This window comes from Mya arenaria, chromosome 5, assembly GCF_026914265.1.
Source record: "Mya arenaria isolate MELC-2E11 chromosome 5, ASM2691426v1".
NCBI lineage: Eukaryota > Metazoa > Mollusca > Bivalvia > Myida > Myidae > Mya > Mya arenaria.
Genome location: NC_069126.1, coordinates 35,040,559 through 35,064,117, shown reverse-complemented (window position 1 = coordinate 35,064,117; position 23,559 = coordinate 35,040,559). Strand labels below are relative to the sequence as shown.

The following is a 23,559-nucleotide window of genomic DNA, read 5'->3' as shown; positions in this document are numbered from 1 at the left end:
GATTGGATAGGATAGGATTGGATAGGATAGGATAGGATATGGGCACGGCGGGACTCTGCGGGGCGCGTTGCGGCGGGACACGGCGAGGCACGGCGGGGCTTGGCGGTTATGGGCATGGCAGAGCAGGACGGGGATTGCATGACGTACAGGGCATGACAGGGCAGAGCAGAGTATGACAGGGCAGGTAAATTGGGTTGGACTATTGGGTAGGAGGGTATAATATACGAAATGATAAGATGGGATGCAGCACTTTTATCTGAATGGAGGAAATGAGTTATCTTCAAACATTATTTGAAATATTTTTTATTACGCCTGTAAAGCATTTCTGCAACTATCTGTTTGGGTGGATCCAGGAGTTGAAGTTAGAGGGGTGCACTTGGGTAAGGTGGTGGTTGTGGTCGTTTGTACACTCCCTTTTGGGGGCTAAAAAATTTCTTCCTACGCCCAGCCCCATTGGGGTCCTCTTCATAGAAGAAGTTGGCTTATTTTATTATCAAATGGTAACTTTGGTGCAGTCATACTTTTTGATATATTTCTTTACCATATTTAATTGAAACAGTCGCTAAAAACCTGTGGAGTAGGATTTGTTAATGGTCCCAGCTAAAACCGTTATGGAGTTCAGTAAGAGTATGTTGACAATAAAAGAATAAGTAGAATCTAACCCTGACGAAAACGAGGATGATGATTATTAATGACGTCACAAAATGGCGGCTCCTGAAAGAGAAATAATCCCTTTGATCTTTAAATTGTTATTTTTATTGAAATGAATCGCTTCTGTGTTTAAGTTTAGCATACATTCCATAAAGTATGGACAGTTCGTCGATTACAACGCCTGACAAACATGGTAATAAGCCCACTGAAGTGTAGACTTTAACGGTTGTCCGAATGAATTGTCCCAAACAAAACATTGTCATTGACTGAGTGACTGAGGGAGCTAATTTCATTTTGATTGGGTTTGTTTGTATGCCTTTGCAGGCTTGATTTATATATGGGCCATAATTTCTCCTATTTGGGGGGGGGGGGGGGGGCGAAATGGTACAACAAATAAGTTTTATCTATTTCTTAATAGCTATATTTTTTCATCACAAATATAAGAACATGAACCTGAAGAACATTCTGTACATAGTCACCCTAAGTGGCCGTCAACGAGACTTTTGACGATTATATTTTTGCTATGGCAGACTCGTGACGTCCACCATCCCGGCAGAAAGTAGCGAACTGTCCGTGTGCAGAGAATTCAGGCGGCCACAATTTTGAAATTATCTCTGTTATAAATTCACATTTCTACAAAAATATTATTGCCTACTATGAAACACATATTTATTTATTTCATTATGCCAAAAAAACATGTTCAGTTATCATAAAACACTTACCGGGTACATGAGTTGATTGTTTATCAAGTATCTCGATATCTGTAAATCTGGGACAAATCTGACAAGTTGTGTACATGTATAACGGTATTTGTGACCCAGAATATATATATGTGAAAATAACGACTCTAATGACAAATTAAATCCAGTTTAGATCACTGTCTGGTATGTATTGAACAACTTCGTCATTATTATTCAAAATCGATACACAACATTACCATATATTCTTTTGCCGGGTGTTAAATGGTAGAGAGTTGTAGCGTTACAGGGATACATAAGAAATGTCAAAATAATAAAAGTTTCCCTGATCGCTCATTATTGTAGCTAATACTGTACATAGTTGATATAAATTGAAACCAGCTGTCAATGTCAGCTTAACTTTGGCTCATTACTGAAAATGTGTCTGGCCGGGTTTTCATGTGAATGCTGTCCTTGTCTGCAATCCACTTTTTAAAATGGAAACCATATTCCATGTGTCCTGGGAAATATTTTACAGAATGGCATGTTTTAAGTAGAAATTACATATGAAAATAATGAAGTATTTTATTTCAATAGTCACAGTTATTTTTCACATTTACAGGTACTATTATGTGAAATGCAGTCATAAAATCTGCTTTTTAAAAAAAAAAATGGCATTGTTTTTATGCACTACAGTTCATTAATTCTTTATGAAATAGAGTATTCACTATTTGTCCCTAATTCTATATATAAACAGTAAAACTGTGATCGCTCGAGGATGCAAGGGTACAAGCTAAGACCTCAAAGGAACCGATGTATTGAACGACCAGAGTTTCCATTTCCCAGTTATATGAATTGTCTTTCAGTGTTGTTTTTAAGTTTGAAGTCGACAAACCGAATGTTTACTTCGACACAGATTATGTATTGCGTTGTGGATATAACTCATATGTGTAAAGGCTGTTGTATTCTAAATCTAAAAATGTAAAAGAAAAACCATTAACTGAATGGATAGTAAAGTTCATTTTGACAAAAAGCACATTTTCTAAACATGCAACATAGAAATATTACAGTGCGTATAATAATCATAATTAACTTCTCAAATGCCCTTATAAACTAATAGAGGTCATGTGTAAACAGTGGTAAACGGTTTTTCACACCTTATCAAATTAAAAGTATTAAGGCCAGGGTCGGGAAACGAAAAACAATCTTTGTTTTACATGCCTCAAGTAAATTTTCAAAATGTTCTCTAATGAAATTCTCAAATTTCAGGTTCAGAAACATCCCAGTCATTGGAAAGCTCCATACAGAAGCAGGACACAGGAAACAGGTAAAACAAGCATAAGGCCTAAAGAAAAATAATTTTGTGTTCAGGTTAACCAACCATACCTACTAAATAAGGACTGACCTTGCAGTTTTAAGACTGTTGGTTAAAAAAAAAGGAGTCTAAAAAGCTTTATACTGATAAAAACTGATAACCTTCACACCATTATGATGACAATAATGCTCTTACATAAAGCCTAATAAAAAAATAAAAGCCTACCTAACAAACCTGTTTTTGGACAAGATGTAACCATTGGTCACAGCAACATTTTACTTTGAAACATAAGATGGCTATAGGAATTCAATGATCTGCACAAAATGTACTTTAAAAGCCCAAAGGCCTGAGGCTTGTAAACTTTCTTCTGAACATCCAGTGCTCCTGTACATGCACTTTTTTGGCATTGGTATGAAACTGCATGGGCCTTGTGATTTTCCCATCTATCCTAAGAATTTGATTATTCCTAAGGCCTTATGGGGCCTGTGCTTCAAAAATCAGACTGAAACAAACATCTTTATTCAATGCTTGTTGCCCTAAAAATGTAAAACTAAAATTTTAAAATCCTTTGATATTACACTCTTAACTTAAGTCTAGTGACCAACTATAGTTTCAAAATTCTAATAATTTTAATATTTTGCCTGTATGTTAAAACTAAGCATGTTGTGATAAGTTTCATTAATATATTGTTTTGGTTCAACCGTTCATGCTATAATCTAATGTTAACATTATGTTTTGTATTAAAAATCATATATTATTATATTGAGTGTGTTTAAACATGAATAAACAATCAATCAAAGTGGGAAAATGTTCAACCCATTATTCCATATCTTTAGTAGCACTTGTAAGAGACCCAAGAGCAGGGGCGGCAGTTGCCTATCCAATGTTTCAGCTGATTATGACAAACAGTCTACAGGGATTTTTTTTAAGGTTTACATTCTGTATCTGGGGTATATAGTAACGAAGTAGTGCATGTAGTGGGGGTTGTTTATGCAGTTCATTACACCTGTTCTATATTGGGTTATCTATTATTATTATTATTATTGGAAATACCAATTTCGGAACATATTCAACCCATTCTCAATGCCCCAAAATATTGTAACTTTAAATAAACGTTTGCACAAACTGACTATCCACATACATATTCATATGCCTCTGCGTGTGGTAACAGTATTTCAATTAAATTGAGAAACTATGTGTTATGTTTCAGTATTCATGTACCCTGTGAGCGAGCTAAAAGACGACGTGAGCATAATGACAATGAGAAAAAACGCAAGGAGCAGATCAAGGCCTGCATCACCAGAATGGGCGAGCTCCTTCCCCCCTCTACTTCGGAGAGACTTGTTAGTAACATGTTTCTTTGATAATGAATGCTCAACTGTTCTTCTTCTTAAAAAAAAGAAATGAGTCTAGCTTTTGTCAAAGCCTTTGTGTTGATGGCATTGTCAAGCAAAAACTTTAGCCGTGGTAGTCATAACTGATTAATGTTCAGATTCATATGAAACTTGGTACATATGTTGCAAAATACATTTGTAGCAAAGCCTATATTTTGGGCTTTAATAATATTTGAGTTATGACACCTTTTCACGGAAAGCAACAAATTATCATTGGTGCTTTTGATTTTTAAGTGGAGGCGTGCAAGTTGGAATTAAGGCTTGAGGATTTTCCTTACTCTCATTATCTTTTTTTTTTCACTTTTATTCATTCAGAAATAATTTCTGTACTTATAAGCCGATGTCAACATTTCTTGTTTATGACTCATTAAATAAAATCAAAGTCACTTTAATCCCTTCTATAAAGGGACTTCCCCATGTTTTTTGTAGAATGCACTTTTTTGTATGGAGTTTTAAAACTAAAAAACATGTCCAAAAAACATGAGTGAGTCCCTATAAATTTGATTTAACTAAACAATGATATTCAATATCTTTTACTAAATATTAATTTCAGAGCACATTGGAAATTGTGGAGAAATCGCTGACTTACATGCGTGAACTGAAGGAAGCAAGAACCAAGTTTGCTTGTAAGTACCATTTTGTATATTTTGGTTGCTATGAAGAAGTGCCCAGTCTAGTTATGGTTGCCTCCTTTTGCTTTTGGTTTCAAGATATTAATATTTAGTAGAGATGGAAATTTCCTTGACCCATAGTTGAAAACTTTTAGAAGACTCATTATACATCCTTCCATTGGCTCATTTGCAGGCGGATTTATTTATTCAAATAAATAAAACAGTTATTTACAGGTTATTGTGTTAAAATAGGCTTGTATGCAGTTTAAATATATATAACTGGTTTTATTGTGGAGCATTTTTCTCTGTTGACAGTCCTTGATTAAGCATTATCTGTTTCATGAAAATATATTGAACATCACGTGTATCATGGATAATGTCGTAAGGAGTGATGAGAAAGCTAAGGGCTTATATTTGGTGTGTGTTTTTGTTATTTCAGTGGTAGAAGAAAGCTTGATGGAGGAGCTGAACACTGTAAACATTGAACGAGACAAGTACCTAGACATCATCAAGGCCGCCGGTACAGTAGTTATTATTTGATCATGCGAAAACTTAAGCATTCTGATGTCTTTCTTAATAAAAAAAAATGTGTGAAATTTGAATTATCGCAATAGCATAATATGGTCATCTTGTGATAAAAGGGATGGGTTTTGTATATACATGTTACATTTTGTTACGTCAACCGGCTTCAAAGCCTGTCCAACCTAAATATAGTGATAACTTATAATACATGTAGAAATGCAATGTTAAATATTAAAACATTTAGGATAATAATACTTTTTTAGTAAACCAGGCCAGTATTCAATATTGATCTTATCCTTATCCTTAGACATGCCTCAGTGATTCCATTCAGCCTATTGGTCAGCTTAATATACAGGCCAATAAAAGCACTTAGTTTCTAATCTTAAATTTAAGTTCAATCTAAGAAGTTGATTGAATACTGCCCCTGAGACCATTTCATCAACAAGTCAAGTCAATATTTGTTTTTTGTTGGATATCATATAACATATAAATATAAGCTATGTATAGCTTTTTACCAATGCACATTTTGTACAATTAAGTTTTTAAGTCCTTATGCCAAAGTAGCCGTAATATTTTATTCAAAACTAATTAACCTTAGGATAGGCAAATTTTATATGATTTCATGATTGAATCAAATCAGTTTAGTTTGTGACCCTTACCCAATATAAAAATGAATTTCTAGATATTATGATATTTTGTCGAACATTAATTGATGAGATGTCTCATATGAGTTATAATGATGTTAATTCCCATAATTATTTATTTCTTCTAACTTATGCGTATATGTGAATTTTCAGGTTTATCAACAGAATCTCTTCCTACAAATGGTGTAAGCTCAACAACTGACGTTCGAGTGGACAGCCCTAGGCCTAAATCCAAAATGAAGAAAAACTCCATCAGCTCACAGCTTCAACAGATGCAGGAAAAGCGAGAGAAAGATAAACAGCAACAGGAAATGATTTCCTCGTCAGTTACGGGTTCCGAGGATGGTAGTGCTAATCATGGTGGCCAGTTCATGAACATGCCCTCGGGGGCTTCCTTCATGAGTGGGCCCATGTTTAATCCTATGATGATGCAGGCTGGGAACCAGTTCATGATGCCAGGAATGATGGGAAATGGGAACCAGATGGTGCCAGGTATGCCGGGGATGATGGCAGGAACCGGCATGCCCACATTGCAGCAGAACGGGAGTGTGGCAAATCACACTCCTAATGACAATATGGGAGCACAAGGGGAGGGGAATGTGAACAATTTAAATCGTTCAACAGATGAGAGTGATGCTGGTCTTCTGCAGCTTGCAATGCAGGATGCTGGCATCACCCCAAGTAGTGCGGCCAGTCAGACATCGTCTGCAGCTCTCACCCCCTCCATAGCAGAGTCACATGAATCACATGAATCTTCACACATATCACAGAACAATCCCTTACAGACATTAGCTACTGTGGCTACGAGTAACCACGAAATGTTGACAGAAAGTAGTGCATCTGACGCTCAAAACTACCCCATTGGCTCAGCCTCGGCCAGTAATCAGCAAGTCTCCATGACAAGTTCCATGACAAGCTCTCAGGCTGGTATGGCCAATATGTTATCCACTGGTGGCCAGCCAATGATGAATATGGCTGGAGTAGGCCCTGGCCAACAACAAATGCAGCAGATTATGTTTATAAATGAACAAGGAATTCCGTGCATAGCACAAGTCCCTGTTGGCATTGACCCTAATAATCCAAATATGATTCAAAGTGCACAGAAGCAAGGGTTGATGTCCGTTCAGAATCAGCAAGCAATAATCAAAGATCAGTCAGGAAATATCGATCAAAATCAAGCGTTAGCTCTTGCTCAACAACAGGCAATGTTGCAAAACCAGTTTCTAGGCCAAGGTGGAGGCGGAAACTTCCAAAATCTTCTACAACAGCAGCAGCAGCAGCAACAAGGGTTGCTTCAGGGGAACATCATTCAGACCCCTAATGGCCCTATTCTGCAGCAGATAGGGCCTCAAATGCAGGGCCAGCTCCAAGGTCAAGGTCATATCATTGGAATGAACAGTCAAGGTCAGAGCATCATGGTTGCCGGGCAACAGGGTCAGATGACCTTGAATGTTCCAGGTCAGCACAGCCAGCTGCCCTCGGCCCTCATCTTGCCCAATGGGCAGATTGTTCCTGTGGTTACCAATCCCGGAAATGTCCCAGGTCAAGGTCACACCCCAAGAATATCAGGACCGCATATTCACACAGGTAAGGAATACTAAAAAAAATGTTAACATGCCTGCAAGCCCTGCACTGGTCAAATGTTTTCATTGCTTGTCAAAATTTCTCGATTTTGTATTCATGCAGCGGGGTAAGTTAATTTTTTTATTCCAAGCTTAAGTGTAAGAATTCATGCTTTTTCGTCTGTTTGTATTTAAAGCAAATATTAGAGAGGGGAAAAGGTATTTCAAGAACATGATACTAAATTGGATTGACATAATATTGTGACTGACTTTTTATCTCCAGTTCTGATTGTTTTGCTTACTGAAGTAAAATAAATTAGGGATGCAAACGAATATTCGAATATTCGATCGAACGTTTAGTATTCGAATGTTAAAATCGGTATTCGAATATTCGATTATTTTTTTCAAAAAATAATGATATAAACCTTGAGTCTTTAGGGCAGTTGTTGTGTTTAAAATTATATTGTCTTGTTTTTACAACAATACGCATCTTGTGCCTGAGGCGTTAACGAGATGACAATCGAGTGTGCGTCATGTGTCAATTAGGGATCGATCGTAGGGTACTATAAACAGTGTCCATAATTGTAAAATAACTGGCTATTAGGAAGTAACATCAAACAAGTTTAATTGATTTTCAGTTCTTTTAAATGACCATGCCAATTAAGAATTTAAGGAAGCGGCCTTCACACCCTCTTGTCAGTTTGCCTGCCAATTAAGCTGAGCAATATTGCTCAAATCGGTGATTGATATTATACGCTGAAAGTAGATACCACTTCATTCCTTCAGAATATATGTTCGCAAAACATTATAAGTTAAACTTATTATTATTATTATATATTAGATTTGTATTTCTTAACAACGTAAAAGATGCCAGCCACATCTGAAGTATGGACTTATTTCACGCGCTCTGTTGACAAGAAATCTGTCACGTGCAAACTATGCAGTGTGAGGTTGTCGTACATGGGCACGACGACTAATCGACGGCAAGTGGACCGTCGTCTCCGAGCTGAGTGACGTACTCAGTCATTTGACTGAGACGACTTCGTATATGTCAACGGAGAAGAACGTGTCATGCAGTGAAGTTTATCTCATCGTGACAAGTCTTTTGGACAACACACTCCGTGCATGCGAGGCTGATTCCCATGTCGTCAAGGAAGTGAAGGTTGTTATTGCTGCTGATCTTCGTCGCCGCTTCCGACCTTCGAACGATGCCACCTCCACATCCACCCTAGTCCTTGCCGCTCTATTGGACCCCCGCTACAAAGACCTGGACTTCCTGTCAACGGAACAGCGGCGCTACACGGAAGACGCGCTCGAGAGTAGATTGGACGATGTTCCATTTCGGTTGCCAACCCCGACGAGAGTGTGTCAACACCCTCCAAACGACCCCGTCTTAGCTTCATGGTTCCAAAGACGACCAAGACGGCTAACGACGAGCTGCGTCGGTACCGGCACGAACCTTCCGACGAGGAGGCCACTCCACTTGCATGATGGAAAAAGAACGAGGGACGCTTTCCTCACGTTGCACATGTTGCTCGCCAACTGCTTGGGATACCTGCGACGTCTGTGCCATCAGAAAGAATTTTCTCCTGCGCCGGACTCATTGTTAACAAACTTAGAAACAGACTGTCATGTGATCTTGTTGATAAGATAATATTTCTGAATAAGAACAAGGCCATCATATGTGATGATTTTATTGATGAGTGATTTCATTGAATTGTATGTGCTTGTTATGTGCTTGTTATGTGCAAGATATGTATTTCATATGTCGATGTAATAATATTCGACACGCTGCTATGTATTGTATTGTATTACGATAACACTAGAAACATTCGACAGATAAAGAAAAGGGTATCGTGGTTTATAACTAAAATACATAGATAACTATAACTTTTTAAAGATTCAATTTTTATCGAATATTCAATCGAAAGAATTACCGAATATTCGAATATAGATTTTGCCATTCGTTTGCATCCCTAAAATAAATAGGTAAGATGGAGCAAGTTCAATGATGTATGTACATGTCTTTAGGATAGTGTAAATGTTATTTGAAATGATGTATGCAATACATTTTCTAACAAAACCTTCCTACTGGGCAACTGCCTCTTGACATGCATTGTACACGCTTATCAAAAACAAATCTTGTCTGTTTTTCGAAGAATGTTGACTTATTATCATTGCTTTGGCATTGTTTTCATTGGCAGCTGCTAACTAAAAACAATAATAACATAAGGGATGTGATTTGTCAATGGGTTCAGGGCTTTTTCTATAGTATCCACGAGTCCGACTATCGGACCCATTCCCAAAGCAAAATATAAGATATTTTTCCCAATCTTCAGAAAAAAATCCCAATCCCCAAATTTTTTTTTTTTTTTTTTTTTTTTAGAAATCTTTTTACCTGTACTGGTTCATTTTCAACATCCTAATAAATTATGTGATGTGAAGTTTTTTTGGTAATTGAACTCAGAAATCATTGATTTTCATCACATTCAGAGATATGAAATATTATCTGTCATGATTTATTGCAATAGATATTTACACTCCAAGGATTGATATTTCAGCCATTGTGGGTTTTTTAAAGGGAAAATAAGCTAATATTAAATCATTTCCTAATTCACAGGAGACTAGACAGCTTTTTCTTTTCACTGTAAAATTTCCCAATTTCCGCATTTTCACGACGCAAAATTTCCCAAAATGTCTAGGGTCTTTTTCCCAAAATGGGCAGAAAAAGCCATGGGGTTCGCCGATTTCCTCAGATTAAAAAAAAAAAACAGCAAAAAAATGAAACATTTTTAATATAAGTTTTTTTAACTGATTAATAAAGTTAACTGGTTGCTTTTGGTTGTTACTTCATTTGATATTAGTATTGACTCTACAATTTGCCTCAAATTTTAAGTCTGGAGAGCCGTCAAAAGAGATTATAAAAATACAGTTTTGCTTCTGCGGCTTGGTGCTTCACCCCCTATGACCCCAATTAGGGGCATAAAGCGCCCCAAAACCCATTGCCGAAATGGTTTCAGCCCTTCAGCTGCCATGTCAATCACATCCCTGTAAGATAAACATGAAACTTGGTATACATGTTGCCAGAGACAAAATACACATCGTGTGATATGTACAGCAAGGCCCATAACTCTGGCTTTGATAATTGTTGAGTTATGTCCCTTTTTCAACTGAAAAGCAACCAACAAGCTCTAGTGCTCACACTGCTGTGCTCTTGTGGTAAACATTGATATAGTTGAGAGTAGATTAACTTGCTTAGCCTTATAACAAAACTATTGAAATTCTGAAACATCATACTGAATTTTTCTTTTTTCAGGTGGGGAAGGTCAGCTGTTATCGGGGCCAGGAAGTCAAAATCTGTTGATGGCGGCTACGTCCAGCACAGCGGCCTCCCTCAGTACAAGTGTGATACCCACCTCCGCAATGAACAGTGTCATGTGCACACAAATACAGGTAACTCTCTAATTGATGTATGATTCCAAACTCCATGAAGGCGATTTTTGCTCTTCAAGGGAGATAGATCACTTTGTAGGAGATAAGTATGATTCATGATTAATGATTGAGAGCATGGATGCCGCTAAGTACAAACAGGAAAATCATTTCCACAATAAAATGTTCATAACAACACAAATCAGATTCCATGCAGGAGATGCTGTATCTGCTCATCAAGGGAGATCACTCAATAGGAGATATGGTAGGTATGATTCATGAATTATGATATAGAGCATGCCTGCCACTCAGTATCTTTTCCACAATTATAATAAGTGTCATGACAACACAAATCATACACCATGAAAGAGATATATGCTCATCAAGGGAGATCATCATTCATGGCGTAGGAGATGGACAAATATGATGGTATTTGTTTGGTAAATAAATTCTGAATAGATTATGATATTACTATAATAATGATTATAACTATGCAAAGCCAGAAAATTAGCAAGCGATTTATTTTTCATATATCATATAGCATCATATTTTTCCATGATGAGCAGACGTCACCTTATGAAGTGTTTTACCGCATTTATACCTGTTTTATCTATGTCAGGGATCCACAATGCAGAGCCAGAAGATGGTGAATGCTTCCATGTCCGGCTCCCAGGCTAGCTTCTCCACTAGTACCCAGCCCAAACTGACTGGTGTGCAGACGCCACCAAACATGGTTAGTTAGTAACAATGTTGAACCTCATTTTGTACCTGTATAATCTATTTCCTTTGTTGCATTCTGACTGTGTTATGGGGAAAAGTTGTAAAAGTATGTTGATTGGGCACAAAATTGCTGCAGCATGATGTAAAATGAACATTGTTGATAATAATTCTGTCATATTAAGTTTGAAATGCAAATGACAAAGATGTATGACTGAGACAACTTTATCAGCTTTTGATGCATTTTATAAATAATTGAAATACGTAATTAAATTTATGCTATAGTTGAATGGCATCTCAATACTTTTGGGTCAACTGAAAACATCTACATAAATTAATGATAAACCAATAAAGCAATGTGATATAAGCTACTCAATTTTAGAACGTTTTAAGTTAAGGTGTTTTCTTTTATTTTCAGATGGGTCTTCAGGCAGGAAACAAAACATCGGCCACCCCAATATTGATCAGTCTGCCCATCAATGGCCAGCTGACCACTGTGGTGCTGGATCCTGTTACCATGCAGGTGCTGGGAACCGTTAACCCAGGTCAGCCTGCAGGACAAAATCCTGTTCAGTCGATGGGAACCAGTACGGGTCAGATAACATCAAATCCCATTACAAGTGCACCAGTACCCACACCCGCTCAGAGCGTGCCTACGACGTCAGCAGGAGGGAAAAAGAACAGCAAAAATAACCAGAATCAACGCGCCATCTGCCCGAAGCCCCTGGGAGCAGATGGGCTACCTAGGGTGTCAGGCGGACCTTCTAAAAAGAAAAAGTCCTCAAAAAGTTCAACAAAAGGGAAGGAATCCATTCAGCCTGATTCTTTGTCGGACTCTTTGCAAATCCAAATACCTGAATCGACCACCGACCCCGAAACAGTTTCAGCAATATCATCAGAATCAACTGACATTCTTGCTAAAGCAGCTGAATCAATATTCTCCTCACCAAGTGGGGAAGGTACAACAGTTGGTGGCTTTTTTAATGATGCAAATGATGACAATCCTCTGCACATTGACACCAGTGTTACAGAGGTGGAGGATGAGAACAAGTCACCTTCAAAACAGCTTAAGAAGACTGGACAAACCTCCAGTACAGGGGGTGGCCTGAAGGAAGCTGTGCTGGGTTTAAACTCTGTGGCAGATGGAGGTAAAGCAATTAAAGTTTCTACAACTGTCACAAAGGTTGTGAATTCTGTGTCGCCTGTTGTGAGTACTCCAAGTGTTGTTAATACTGACAGTGTGACTTCTCTATCAAATACTCTCGAGGAAATAGCAGGTGGGCTTGACTTTGGTGATATCACAGACAATGTGGCACAAGTGTCCAATAAAAGTGGCTCAGTTTTTCCAAGCAATGAGAAACAAAAGAAAAGCAAAAGTTCTAAGAACAGTGAAGGTAAAAAAGACATGGGCCCTAAACCAAGTAAATCTTCGAAAAGTAAAGCTAACACTTCAAAGAAACAGTCTAATGTTGTAAACAGTAAAGGGAAAGTTCCGGAAGTGGAGAAAATGGACTCTGATTCTCAAATGGACATTGAAAGTACTTTAATACATATCCCTGACAATATCGAGTTCAGTCCGAATGATCTGTCTGACGTTCTGGATCAGGTTGAACAAATGGGCAGCACTGATATGGACAGTCCTAGCTCTAAGGTAGGCAAGAAGTCGAAAAGTAAAAGGAGTAAAGCTCCTGACAGTGAGAGCGAACCGAGTGCAAAGAAACGCAAGAGCAGTAAAGAGCCTGTGAAAGAAAGTAAAGTTAATAATTCACGGGAGTTGCTAAGTATGCCTGCAAATCTGTCTGTGTATGACTTTGATGATTCAGATTCTATTGTGCCTTCTCTGTTGCCACTTAGTGGTAAGGATTTCAGTTCCAGCTTGCCTGGGACGCCCGCAAAGCCAGACTGCTTGTTGACAGGTGGGAATGAAAAGTCAGAGGACAAGAACAAATCTAGTGCTCAAAATAAACAAAAGACGAACTCGCAAACTCAGAAAGCTGCAGTTACCAAGAATGTAAAAACTAGTTGCTCCAAAGAAAACAATGTGTCCTTGGTTTTTAATAGCTCTGATAATGCAGAGAACAAATTGACGATTAGAGACAATAGTAAAACAGCTGAAACAAAATCTGACACAAGTGATGTCAACAATAAAATATCTGAATCTTTGCCAATTATGCCAGATATTGACACAACTACGAGCCTGTTTGGGTTCCCAGTTCCATCGAAAAAGCTTCCTCGTCCAGAAACTCAGACTACAAATCGACAAACGTCATCAAAGCCAGCACCCCAGCAATCGAACAAACCCAGCCCACAACCGAACAACAACTCCATGGTGTCGCCGAAACAGGCGCTTGTGTCGCCGAAGAGCAATGCTTCTACGACTGTATCTCCAGCACCCCTTGGCTCGTTTTCTACCGAACTTGTGTCACCGAAATTGAGCATTGTGTCGCCCAGCCAGGGTATCATGTCGGATAATGAGAGCATTACTTCTCCGAAACATAACTTTATGAAAGACACGTCTCCAATGAAGAAGCCCTCACCTCCAGATAAGTTTGATGACATCAAAGTGAGCTCTTTTAGTGCCTTGAATAATGTTCCAGTGTTGGATGTGAATACAAAGGTAGCATCAGGAGGATCTGGTATTGATGAGAAGAATAAGCAGCCTAGTGTTACTTGTTCACCTGTTAAGGGGTCTGGTGAAAATACCTCTTCAAAATCCATGACAACATCGAATAATGACATTACCAAGCCGACTGAGAACCCTGCTAAAATTGATGACAGTAGCAATATGAATAAGGGTAATCTGTCTGATAATTTGAAAGTTCCAATTGACCAATCAAATACATCTAATATGAACTCAAATGCAAATAGTAATAGTAATAACAGCCGAAAATCTCATCAAAGCAATAGGAACCCTAACACAGGAATGGATGGTCCATTTACTCCTCAAATGACCTTGGGGTCATCTCTAAGGAATCAATCAAGTTCTTCGATGAATTCTTCACAGAACAACAGGTACGGTCCCACCTTTGGTTCAGATCCTGGGTATGGGGCAATGTCAGCCTTGAGCCATGGTATGCCTAATGACAATGTGTCAAAGTCTGGGCCGGGAATGGGCAACTATCCTGTACCTTACTCAGCAGACTCACTATTCAATACACAGGCAGAGAAAGTGATAAAATCTCCTCCAAATGTGAACATCTCAACCTTGAACCAGCCGAAGCCTGACAATCCTATGTCCAAGGTGAGAAACAATGCCTACTCTGTGGACAGTTTTGTTCAAAACAGTAGAGATGACGGTATGCGACATCGGCCGGACTCGCTGGCCACACATGCGGGAATGCTGCCAGGCAGTGACTTTCCGAACCAGGGAGGTGACCTGCCTCGTATTCCTACGGAGAGCTCGCCAGACTTTCCCAACATAAGCCTTAACCTGCCTCCCATCACAAGCACAGCTGGGAACTTTATGGATAATACTTCTAGTGGCCCTTCAACAAACAACCTCAACTCTTTCTCATTCTCTCTGTCAACAACTTCCACTACGGTTTCCACAGCAACAGGCAGCATGGCGCAGCACCAGTTTCCATTCTTCCCACCGGTCCTGTCATCTGCCTCCAACCCACCTGCCTCACAGAGTGGCCTCCCCTCTTCGATGCCTGGTATGCATATGTTCGATCACAACAGGGGGGCCTCCGACCAGATGCCCCGGGGAAACAATGTGATGCATCCTCCAGCAGGGGATATGGGCCGAGACAGCATGTCACGCTCAGACAAGAGCCAGGCTGTCATGTCAGATGAAGGGGTACGTCACTCTGCCGCTGGTAAACCCTCCTGCAGTAAGCAGAAAATGCAAAAGGCATCAGGTCCGGCAACCATCCAGGATCCTTACCCATTGCCATACAATATCACAAGTTCCACACATGACAATAACTTCTTCAGGGACCCCCAAATGAAGTCAAATATTGGAAAGAGCCCTACTGAACAGATGCGGAAGTCTCAAGACAAGCCTATGGATATGGGAGGACCACCATCCCGATCCAGCAGTCAAGACAAGCGGGGTAGCACGATGGAAAGGTCTCCACAAATGCACAACAATCCACAGTCTTACTATTCATCTAGTTACCAGCCACCGAAGTCTTTAAACACTGCACCATTGCACCATCCACCTGGCATGATGCCACAAGATGAGAGGGGACGAAATATGACGAGATCTCCATATGAAACCCCGTTTGCTCTCCCACAAGCTTCACAGTTTAACCCCATGGTTCCTGGCTTCCCTCCTGCCAACAGGTTTGACAGTGGCCCACCCAGCTTTAGCAGGGACAATTCTGGCACCCAGCCACTAAGCCACACTCCAGTAAATGCAGGGGGACGGAAGTCTGCCAACCCCCAGGCCCCACAGGCCAGTGTGGTGAAGCCGCCCCAGAAGCAGGCGGCCCCTCCGCTTGTTCCCATGAATGGAGGTGGTTCTCAACCACCACGCCCTACCCCGCCTCAGTCACACCGATCAACCACTCCCATCGCCAATGCCCCCTCTCAGCCCAACCCCCAGGTTAGCCAGACCAGACAGGCAAAGCAGCCTTCAAGAAGCTCCAAGCATCCATCATCCTCCTCTTCTAAAAAGTCCAAAGCTCTTCCTTTTATGGAGGTTGATAGCAATTTATCGAACTCCATTTTTGAGACCAACCGAAGTATGACACCTATGGCACCATTTTTCCAATCTATGCAGAACCTTTCTCCACAGTCAAGAGCTATGCAGCACGAAGGACCACACTTCCAGCCAGGAAACTTCTTTGGTCTTGGCCCAAGGTTTCCTAATTCAAACACTCCTGTGCCAAAAAATACAGAAATAGGCCCTCCATTCGGCAACCCATTCATGCCGACACGGGGATCCCAGAATGCTCCACTGGGTCTGAACTTCCAGCCTGGATTCGGAATGAACCCACTCCATGGTAACCACAGCAATGCTCCCCAGCTGACCCCACACACGGCCCCACACATGGGGAACTTTAACTTGAACAACATTTTCTCCGACGGAGCATCTCAGAACGAGCCATCACTGCCGATATCGCCAATAAAGTTTGGCCACACAAACTACCAGGGAATGGAACACAATGCAATGCAGCACCATCATCAGTACAACCGAGGTCACCCAGGGGTCATGTCTTTGAACAGCATCCTTGGATCGAACCACCATGGGTTTGATGGGAGAATGCCGACATCAATGGCGGGTCCCTTCCACAGTCATGGTCATCCATCCTTCATCCCACCGCTAAACTTCTCCATGCATGACCACTAGATATAAACCTTGACCTTGCCTCATTAAAAGATATACAAGTTTATAATCCATGTGTTACTTATAACCTGGTAAAGCATTTAGTGACATCATCAATATTTTCAGTAGTTAGTTTTCAATTATTATTTTTTGGGAAATTATAAACTGATCATTGTTAATTTAGCACTGTTAAAATGGTTTGAAAACAGTTAAAGCTTTTTTGTCAAGAGCCCTAGGAGCCAATTCTTACCTGGGGAGATTTTAAACAAAGATTATACTGTTGAAAATCTTTCCTCCAAACTAAATTAAAAATTGCTTCATAGGCTTCTTAAACGAACGGCCTGATATCATTATGTGTTTTTTATTTAATTGAAATGGACATGTATTCATTTTCTTTAACAAATGCTTTGAACAAATGGCTTTACTTTGTTGAATCTAATTGTTTTGTAGATATAAATATGCTTGTTACAAATGGATTGATTGTGTGTCCCCAATCTTTAACTTCCTGTCTTTCATACATTCACCAGTGTCTTCATACGGACTATTTATACTTTATTTAGTCCATTACCTCTGGGGCTGTATTCAATATTGTTCTTATTCTTATCCTTAGACACGCCTCAGTGATTCCATTTAATCGATTGGCTAGTTATTTTTACTGTCCATTCAAAATACTTGAATTCTTTGGCTATATTACTTAAGCAGTTAGCCTGAAAGGGGTCTTAAGCAAAGTTGTATGCATGGGGAAGTTACAAGAAAGTCCTTTTTAAGTTCCCTGTAGCGAGATTATGCTGCCCCGCAGAAACATGTCATAACATGTCTCCATCTAAAATATACTGTTAAAACAGTGAGGACATTTTGGAGCTCTGTTTTTAATTGGTTAACTAATTCTATTATGACATGTAACATATTGAAAATTTTGCGGTTGCTTAGGTAATTAGGCCTCTTCTGTTCTCTCAAATAGTGCTCTGCCAACGCAACTCGTTCCAATTCTTAGATTTCCGCGATCAGAATGCAAACCCTGTCGTACTGTCTTTCAATGTTTTCAATTTCATGGCCCTTTTTTTATCATTGTGTAATATAATTATATATATAAACAAACTAATAGTCTACATAGTGAATTAGTAATAAGTACCGGTACATGTACTTCGAATTGAAAGAGTTCATCAATACTGGTAATGTTCTAATGTAATGCAATGTTTGTATAGTTCACATGAACAATGTTTGTCTTGGTTTTCATATAGTGCTAAATTAGAACTTACAGACTTATCATGAATTGTATATGATTATAATATTATGTGTGTTTTCTTCATTGACTATGATTGTGTAATTATGTGCCATGCGTTTGGACATTCCTTATAATTGTGTTTATTACATATATCCTTTGCTAAAATAACTATCATTTTATGTACATCATAAAATATATATATGCTTAATAGCTTTACAAATGAAATATTAACTGTTGTGTAGATTCACACACGATAACATGGATTGTATAATACTAATATATTTTAACAGTATTTTACTTGTATGATACATGTATTTTCTCTCAAAATTTCTACAATATGAATAATACTGGATTGTTGGTAGGTTTTTGATACTGTACAGGTTGTTATTGAATGAATGTAATGTAAATAAGATTTAAAGCTCATCTGTTTTTGCGAAGAAAAAAAATCGGGATATTGTAATGGTCTTAGTGTCGTCTGCAGCAGGGTGGTCGTTGTGCAAAAACTGTAACTTAGGGCTTGAATCAATTGTCATTTAAGATATTCAACTTAAACTTGGTACGCAGGTCACCTGAGACAATACGCATCATTTGGAACAGCTTTGCCATTTTTCATGAAAAATGACCTTGCATGCATGCTGGTACATCAGTAGAAGTAGTTTGTAAAATTCTTAATAAAATAATTATTTAAATAATTATTAGGGGATCTACTTGTAGCATAGTTAAATGTAAAGATTTCTGACATTGTAAACTGTCCATATACATCTGGGTTTGTTTTCAATGGAAAATGGCCCAGGTGTTCTGAATGAATACGCATGTGTTCAGTGATGCCCACAACTCTAGCATTAATATATTTTGAGTTATCCCCCTTTTTCAAATGACCCTCCCACAAAGACAACAGATGAGCGTTGGCTTTCTCTCTGCAGCTCCCTTGTTTTGTACTCTCTATGTGTCTGTCTGTATATAACATGGACAAACGTTTTATGGTGCTAACATGACATTGAATGATATTGGTTTGTAAATGTTTGATGTCTTACTATTGTTGTATAAGTTTCAATATTAGCAAAAATAATACAGTAATTGTTTGAAATTCTCTGCCTTAGAAAGGCATGATTAATACTTTTTTGCTTTTATTACGACTTGATGAAGATGTAATGATTTCATGCTGTGACATTTATTTAATTAATGTCATTAAGGTTATTTTATTAAATTGTTGTAAGTGTAATATGATTTACCTGAAATAGGCTTTATAACATACGCTGAGAGACTTTTTAAAAAACGCTGAGGTATACTTTAATAATTATTTTGATAAATGAAAAATATTCTGGGTAACATGATAACTTTGGCGTTGTTGAAGGTGGCTGTGCCATCATTGTGCAAAAACTGTAACACTGCATGAATCAAATACCATTTAAGATATTCAACTGAAACTTGGTACAAGGGTATGCTCATGTTTTAAAGCTGCACTCTCACAGATTCAAACAAAGTAAAAAAAAACTTTTTTAACTTTTTGAATTGGAATGAGCCATTTTTTTTGTGTAGATGTATGAAACTAGTGATATAAGACTGCTGACAAACAGCAGATAGAAGTTTTCATAAAATTTGAATGTTCAAAAATTGATGTTTGATAGCCAAAAGCGTTTCTTATGCTGTAAGAAAAATTAACAATTGAGATCTGTTCTATTTCTGAGTTACCTCCTATGACTGAATTGAAGGCATTGAAAAATCAGCTTAATCAAATGTTTTTCTTTTTAAGTTTGAAACTGTCAATCTCTGAGAGTGCAACTTTTATATATTTGAGTCAAGCCCCTTTGAGTTATTAAGCTAAGTAAATTCCTTGTGAATTAAGTTTTATCGTAGCAAATTCCTTATTAATTTAGTTTCATTGCAGAAACTGAAAAATTTAACTTACAAGGAATTTAATGGGCTGAACATTTTAAAAAATAATTTCGAAGTACATGTTTTGCAATTTTAAAGACACACTGCCCAATCTTGAACGATAACATCAGTTTTTTTTAAAGATTTTATATACCTTTATAGGTTGTAAAAATTAAAATGTAGATAGTTGTCTATAAGCATATTTCTATCGCTCTATCACATATGAAGGACATGATATGCTACCTCTTAGCTTATATTTGCTTTATACATAATAACTTACTAATGTACCATAAGGCCAGAGTGTGAAAACATTCTGTTTCTGAACCCCCCAACCTCTCCTTATTTTATTTGTTAAAAAAATGTGTGAAATGATAAAAATTGGGAAAAGCATTGCCATAGGTTGAGTGCACGAAATCTTTTTTTATTTAAAAAATAAAGCCCCTACCCACCCAATTTATTTTTTTCAAAAAATAGCACAGGAATCTAAATTTCTTTTGGCCAACTGATTTCCATGGTTACTGTAAATTCTTACTTCTTATCTATTTCTTGCTTATTTATAACTTTTGCGCTTTCTTTATCTTTTTTTACGAAAATGTAAATACTTGTCAGAATAATCTTTCTAACAACTATAATTATTACTTTATTTTATATTTTCAGAATAACACATATCATTATTGTATAGAAAAAGTAGTTCAAGTGCCCTGTGTTAAACTTTGTGGCAGTTAAGTTTTGATTGATTTGCATATGATAGTATTTAAATACCTTGAAAATCGGTAATATAAAGGATTTTTCTGAAGTCAGGCATATCTGTGTTTACAATTAGGGTAAACTGTATCAGATCTGTATCGTGTTTATTTTTTTTTTATTAATTTGTTAAATGCTGTGTTCAATCATTAAAATTAGGCTTTTGATTCAACAAACACAAATTATTGCATTATTATTTGGCTGAAGTAACATGCCTGGCCAGAATTCAGATTTCTAGCCAGCCCGACATTTTAACTGTGTACTGCTTGCAGGCTTCTGCTAATGATTTTGACATCTGCATATTTGCACGAAATTTGCAAGTAGGGTTTCAAGCTGCACTCCCACAGATTGACCTTTTTGACAACCTTTTATTTCTTGGAAGGAGTAAATTTTTGCGTAGATGTCTGGAAACAGTGATATAAGGCTGCTTATCACAGATTTTCATATTAATGTTCAAAAATTTATGTTTTATGGCTAAAAGCGTTATTAATAACGCTTACAGAAAAAACACTTTTTCGGCAGTTTTCCAAATAATTGAGATCTGATCTTTTGTGTGTTATCTGATATGACTGAATTGAAGGCATTAATGCCAAAATCAGCTTTATCTGAGTCAACGACTAAAAAGCAAAGAAAAGTAAGGGTCTCCCTCACAGAAATTATATCAGCAACAATTAGTTTAGTCTTTGTTGAAATTGAGCTAAATTAATTTACTTTTATGAACAAAAAACAAAACTACAATTAGCACATGCTCATTTAAACAGACTCTTGTAAATCTGAGCTTAAAGTAATCAAATTTTAAGTGTGCTACTAATGCTTTTGGCTTAATCAGGCATTTTCATGCACATTTTGAATAAAAATATTAACAATAGAGCTCTAATTGGACTAATAAATGATTTTATATCATTGAAACAAGCATTTACTCATGTTTCACACAATTCTTTTTTGATGTCTGAACCTTTAAAATAGATATTTTTCAATGCCAATGTCATGCGAGAACATTTTTGCCAGAACTGAAGAGTGCCATTTTTTTGATACCTTGAGAAATATCACTATGATGTACTGAAAAAAATGTTTGCTTCTGGTTTCTGGACAAAGCATAATTTATTCCACCAGAACAGATTGTATTTATTGCCATAAAACCCTTTTTTTCTGTTAATTTTTCCTTTTGGGTACATTTGGTATTTTCTAGTTTAAAAAGATGTGTCAATGAGAGCTGTTTTTAATGTTAATTGGGGGTTGTAAAGGTCAGGATTTATCCTGATACCAGGATTTAGAGCTTTAAACTTAAGACAATTGTACAGGTTTAAAGATTTATTTCTTTTACTTTTCTATCAGAAACAGAAGGGAGTACCTTGAAATGCATATTTGGCTAATTTGTTGGTCAGAATTTGCTTATAAATATTCAAGCTTTATGAAGTTTCGCTAGCCGATTTGACCCGGGTATTATTTTTGTTATGAATTCGCTGGGGTGCCAAGGACGACTTTATCTAAAATGACATTTCAGCAAATTCTGGCTTACTTACCCAATTCTTTGGAGATGGTGACACCAGTGTCAAACATTTATCTTTATACCCTAAAATGCATTTACAACCTTACTTAATTCATTGTTGATCAAATTGTAGGCAATTTATGCAATTTGAAAAGAATCTCATTAATAAATTTTATCCTTTATGGCAATTTTTTTTTTTTTGTCAATTGTTTAATTATCTTTAAAATACGATGTTGTCTTTGGTTCATGTTATTCATTGAATGAAAGAAAATCATCAGACATATTCAATGTGAATGAATTTAACAAAATGTTTGCTTATTTATTGTTAAATGTGGAGCATTACATTTAATCATAAAAATGTTTTATTTTGTCATTTCCCATTTTCGAGACTCGAGAAATTGTGCACAGTATTTTGATAATATTAAGAATAATTTAAAGGCAGCTAAGTTCATTTAAAATAAAAAAGTAAAAAAAAAGAAGATACTTCTGGGATTGAAATGTATGCAGTATCACAAAAGTACAAAATTACTATTTGAAATATACAGCAAGTTAATAAATGTTGTTGTTTTTTTCCAATTTCTGGGTTATATCGAAAGGATCTATTTTTAGATGTATTTGGAACTAATGCAAACAGTTAATGTAGTATTTCAATTTTAAAATAAGAACTAAGTATTTCAATTGGAGTTCAACTTTTCAAAATGTGTTTCATTTTTGTTGCTTTATTTTGCAATTTTCTTTGAACTTAAGCACTGATTATGTAATGAAAATGAATGATTAGTACAAGATGTTGTCACTAATTTGTATTTAATTAGGTTTATACATGTAAAAGCATCCATCTGTGCTTGGCTGCCTTTAATGTTCATTTGTCCTGTTTTATTTAGGCATATTAGTATCTTGAGTTCTCTATTACCTAAAACAGTGGGTGTATTTCTCAGTTTTTGCTCATTATCAACAATAATTAAACACTCATTCATGCAATGCAATCTTTCAAAATACCATGCACATGTTAAAATTTGTTTTTGATTGTGTTTTTACCTCTCCCCTATATTGCTGTGAAAACAGCCTGGATTGTTACCCAGTTGTTTAATATCAAGTTACAAAAAATGACATTTTACATTTTATGCTGGATACTTATTTTTTCCCATTTTGATAATAGATTGACTTACATTATTGTAAATATGTGCAGTACAAGTACACACTTTTATAGATATTTTTACTTAGTTACCACATGTAAATAAAACTCATTCATCGTATATTTGTTAATTGTAGTAATCATTTTAATTTTGTTAAGCACATTCTGCTCAGCTGTCCTTGTTTTTGTCCCATAAGCATAATGCTTCAAGTAAATATAGATAAGATAATCTTGTAATGCTGTTTGTTGTTTTCTTCCCATGCTAGTGTAAGATACTAATTGACTATGCCCCCTGGGAAA

General features: G+C 37.2%; 1 protein-coding gene across 1 annotated transcript; it reads left to right on the top strand.

Annotated features, from left to right (window-relative positions):
* The first annotated feature begins 710 nt into the window (after window positions 1–710).
* Window positions 711–23,496, top strand: LOC128234206 (mucin-17-like). Its single transcript, XM_052948286.1, has 9 exons — window positions 711–844; window positions 2,598–2,655; window positions 3,854–3,986; window positions 4,591–4,663; window positions 5,088–5,168; window positions 5,968–7,401; window positions 10,693–10,829; window positions 11,425–11,538; window positions 11,941–23,496. The coding sequence occupies exons 1-9, from the start codon at window positions 808–810 to the stop codon at window positions 16,816–16,818; spliced, it is 6,945 nt and encodes a 2,314-aa protein (XP_052804246.1). The 5' UTR covers window positions 711–807; the 3' UTR covers window positions 16,819–23,496.
* Window positions 23,497–23,559: the final 63 nt, after the last annotated feature.

Bases quoted from the DNA above. Each gene is read 5' to 3' on its own strand.
- LOC128234206 (XM_052948286.1), top strand. From the start codon at position 808: ATGGACAGTTCGTCGATTACAACGCCTGACAAACATG. The intron at 4,664-5,087 runs GTAAGTACCATT...TTGTTATTTCAG, and splicing joins AGCAAGAACCAAGTTTGCTT to TGGTAGAAGAAAGCTTGATG. The intron at 10,830-11,424 runs GTAACTCTCTAA...TATCTATGTCAG, and splicing joins TCATGTGCACACAAATACAG to GGATCCACAATGCAGAGCCA.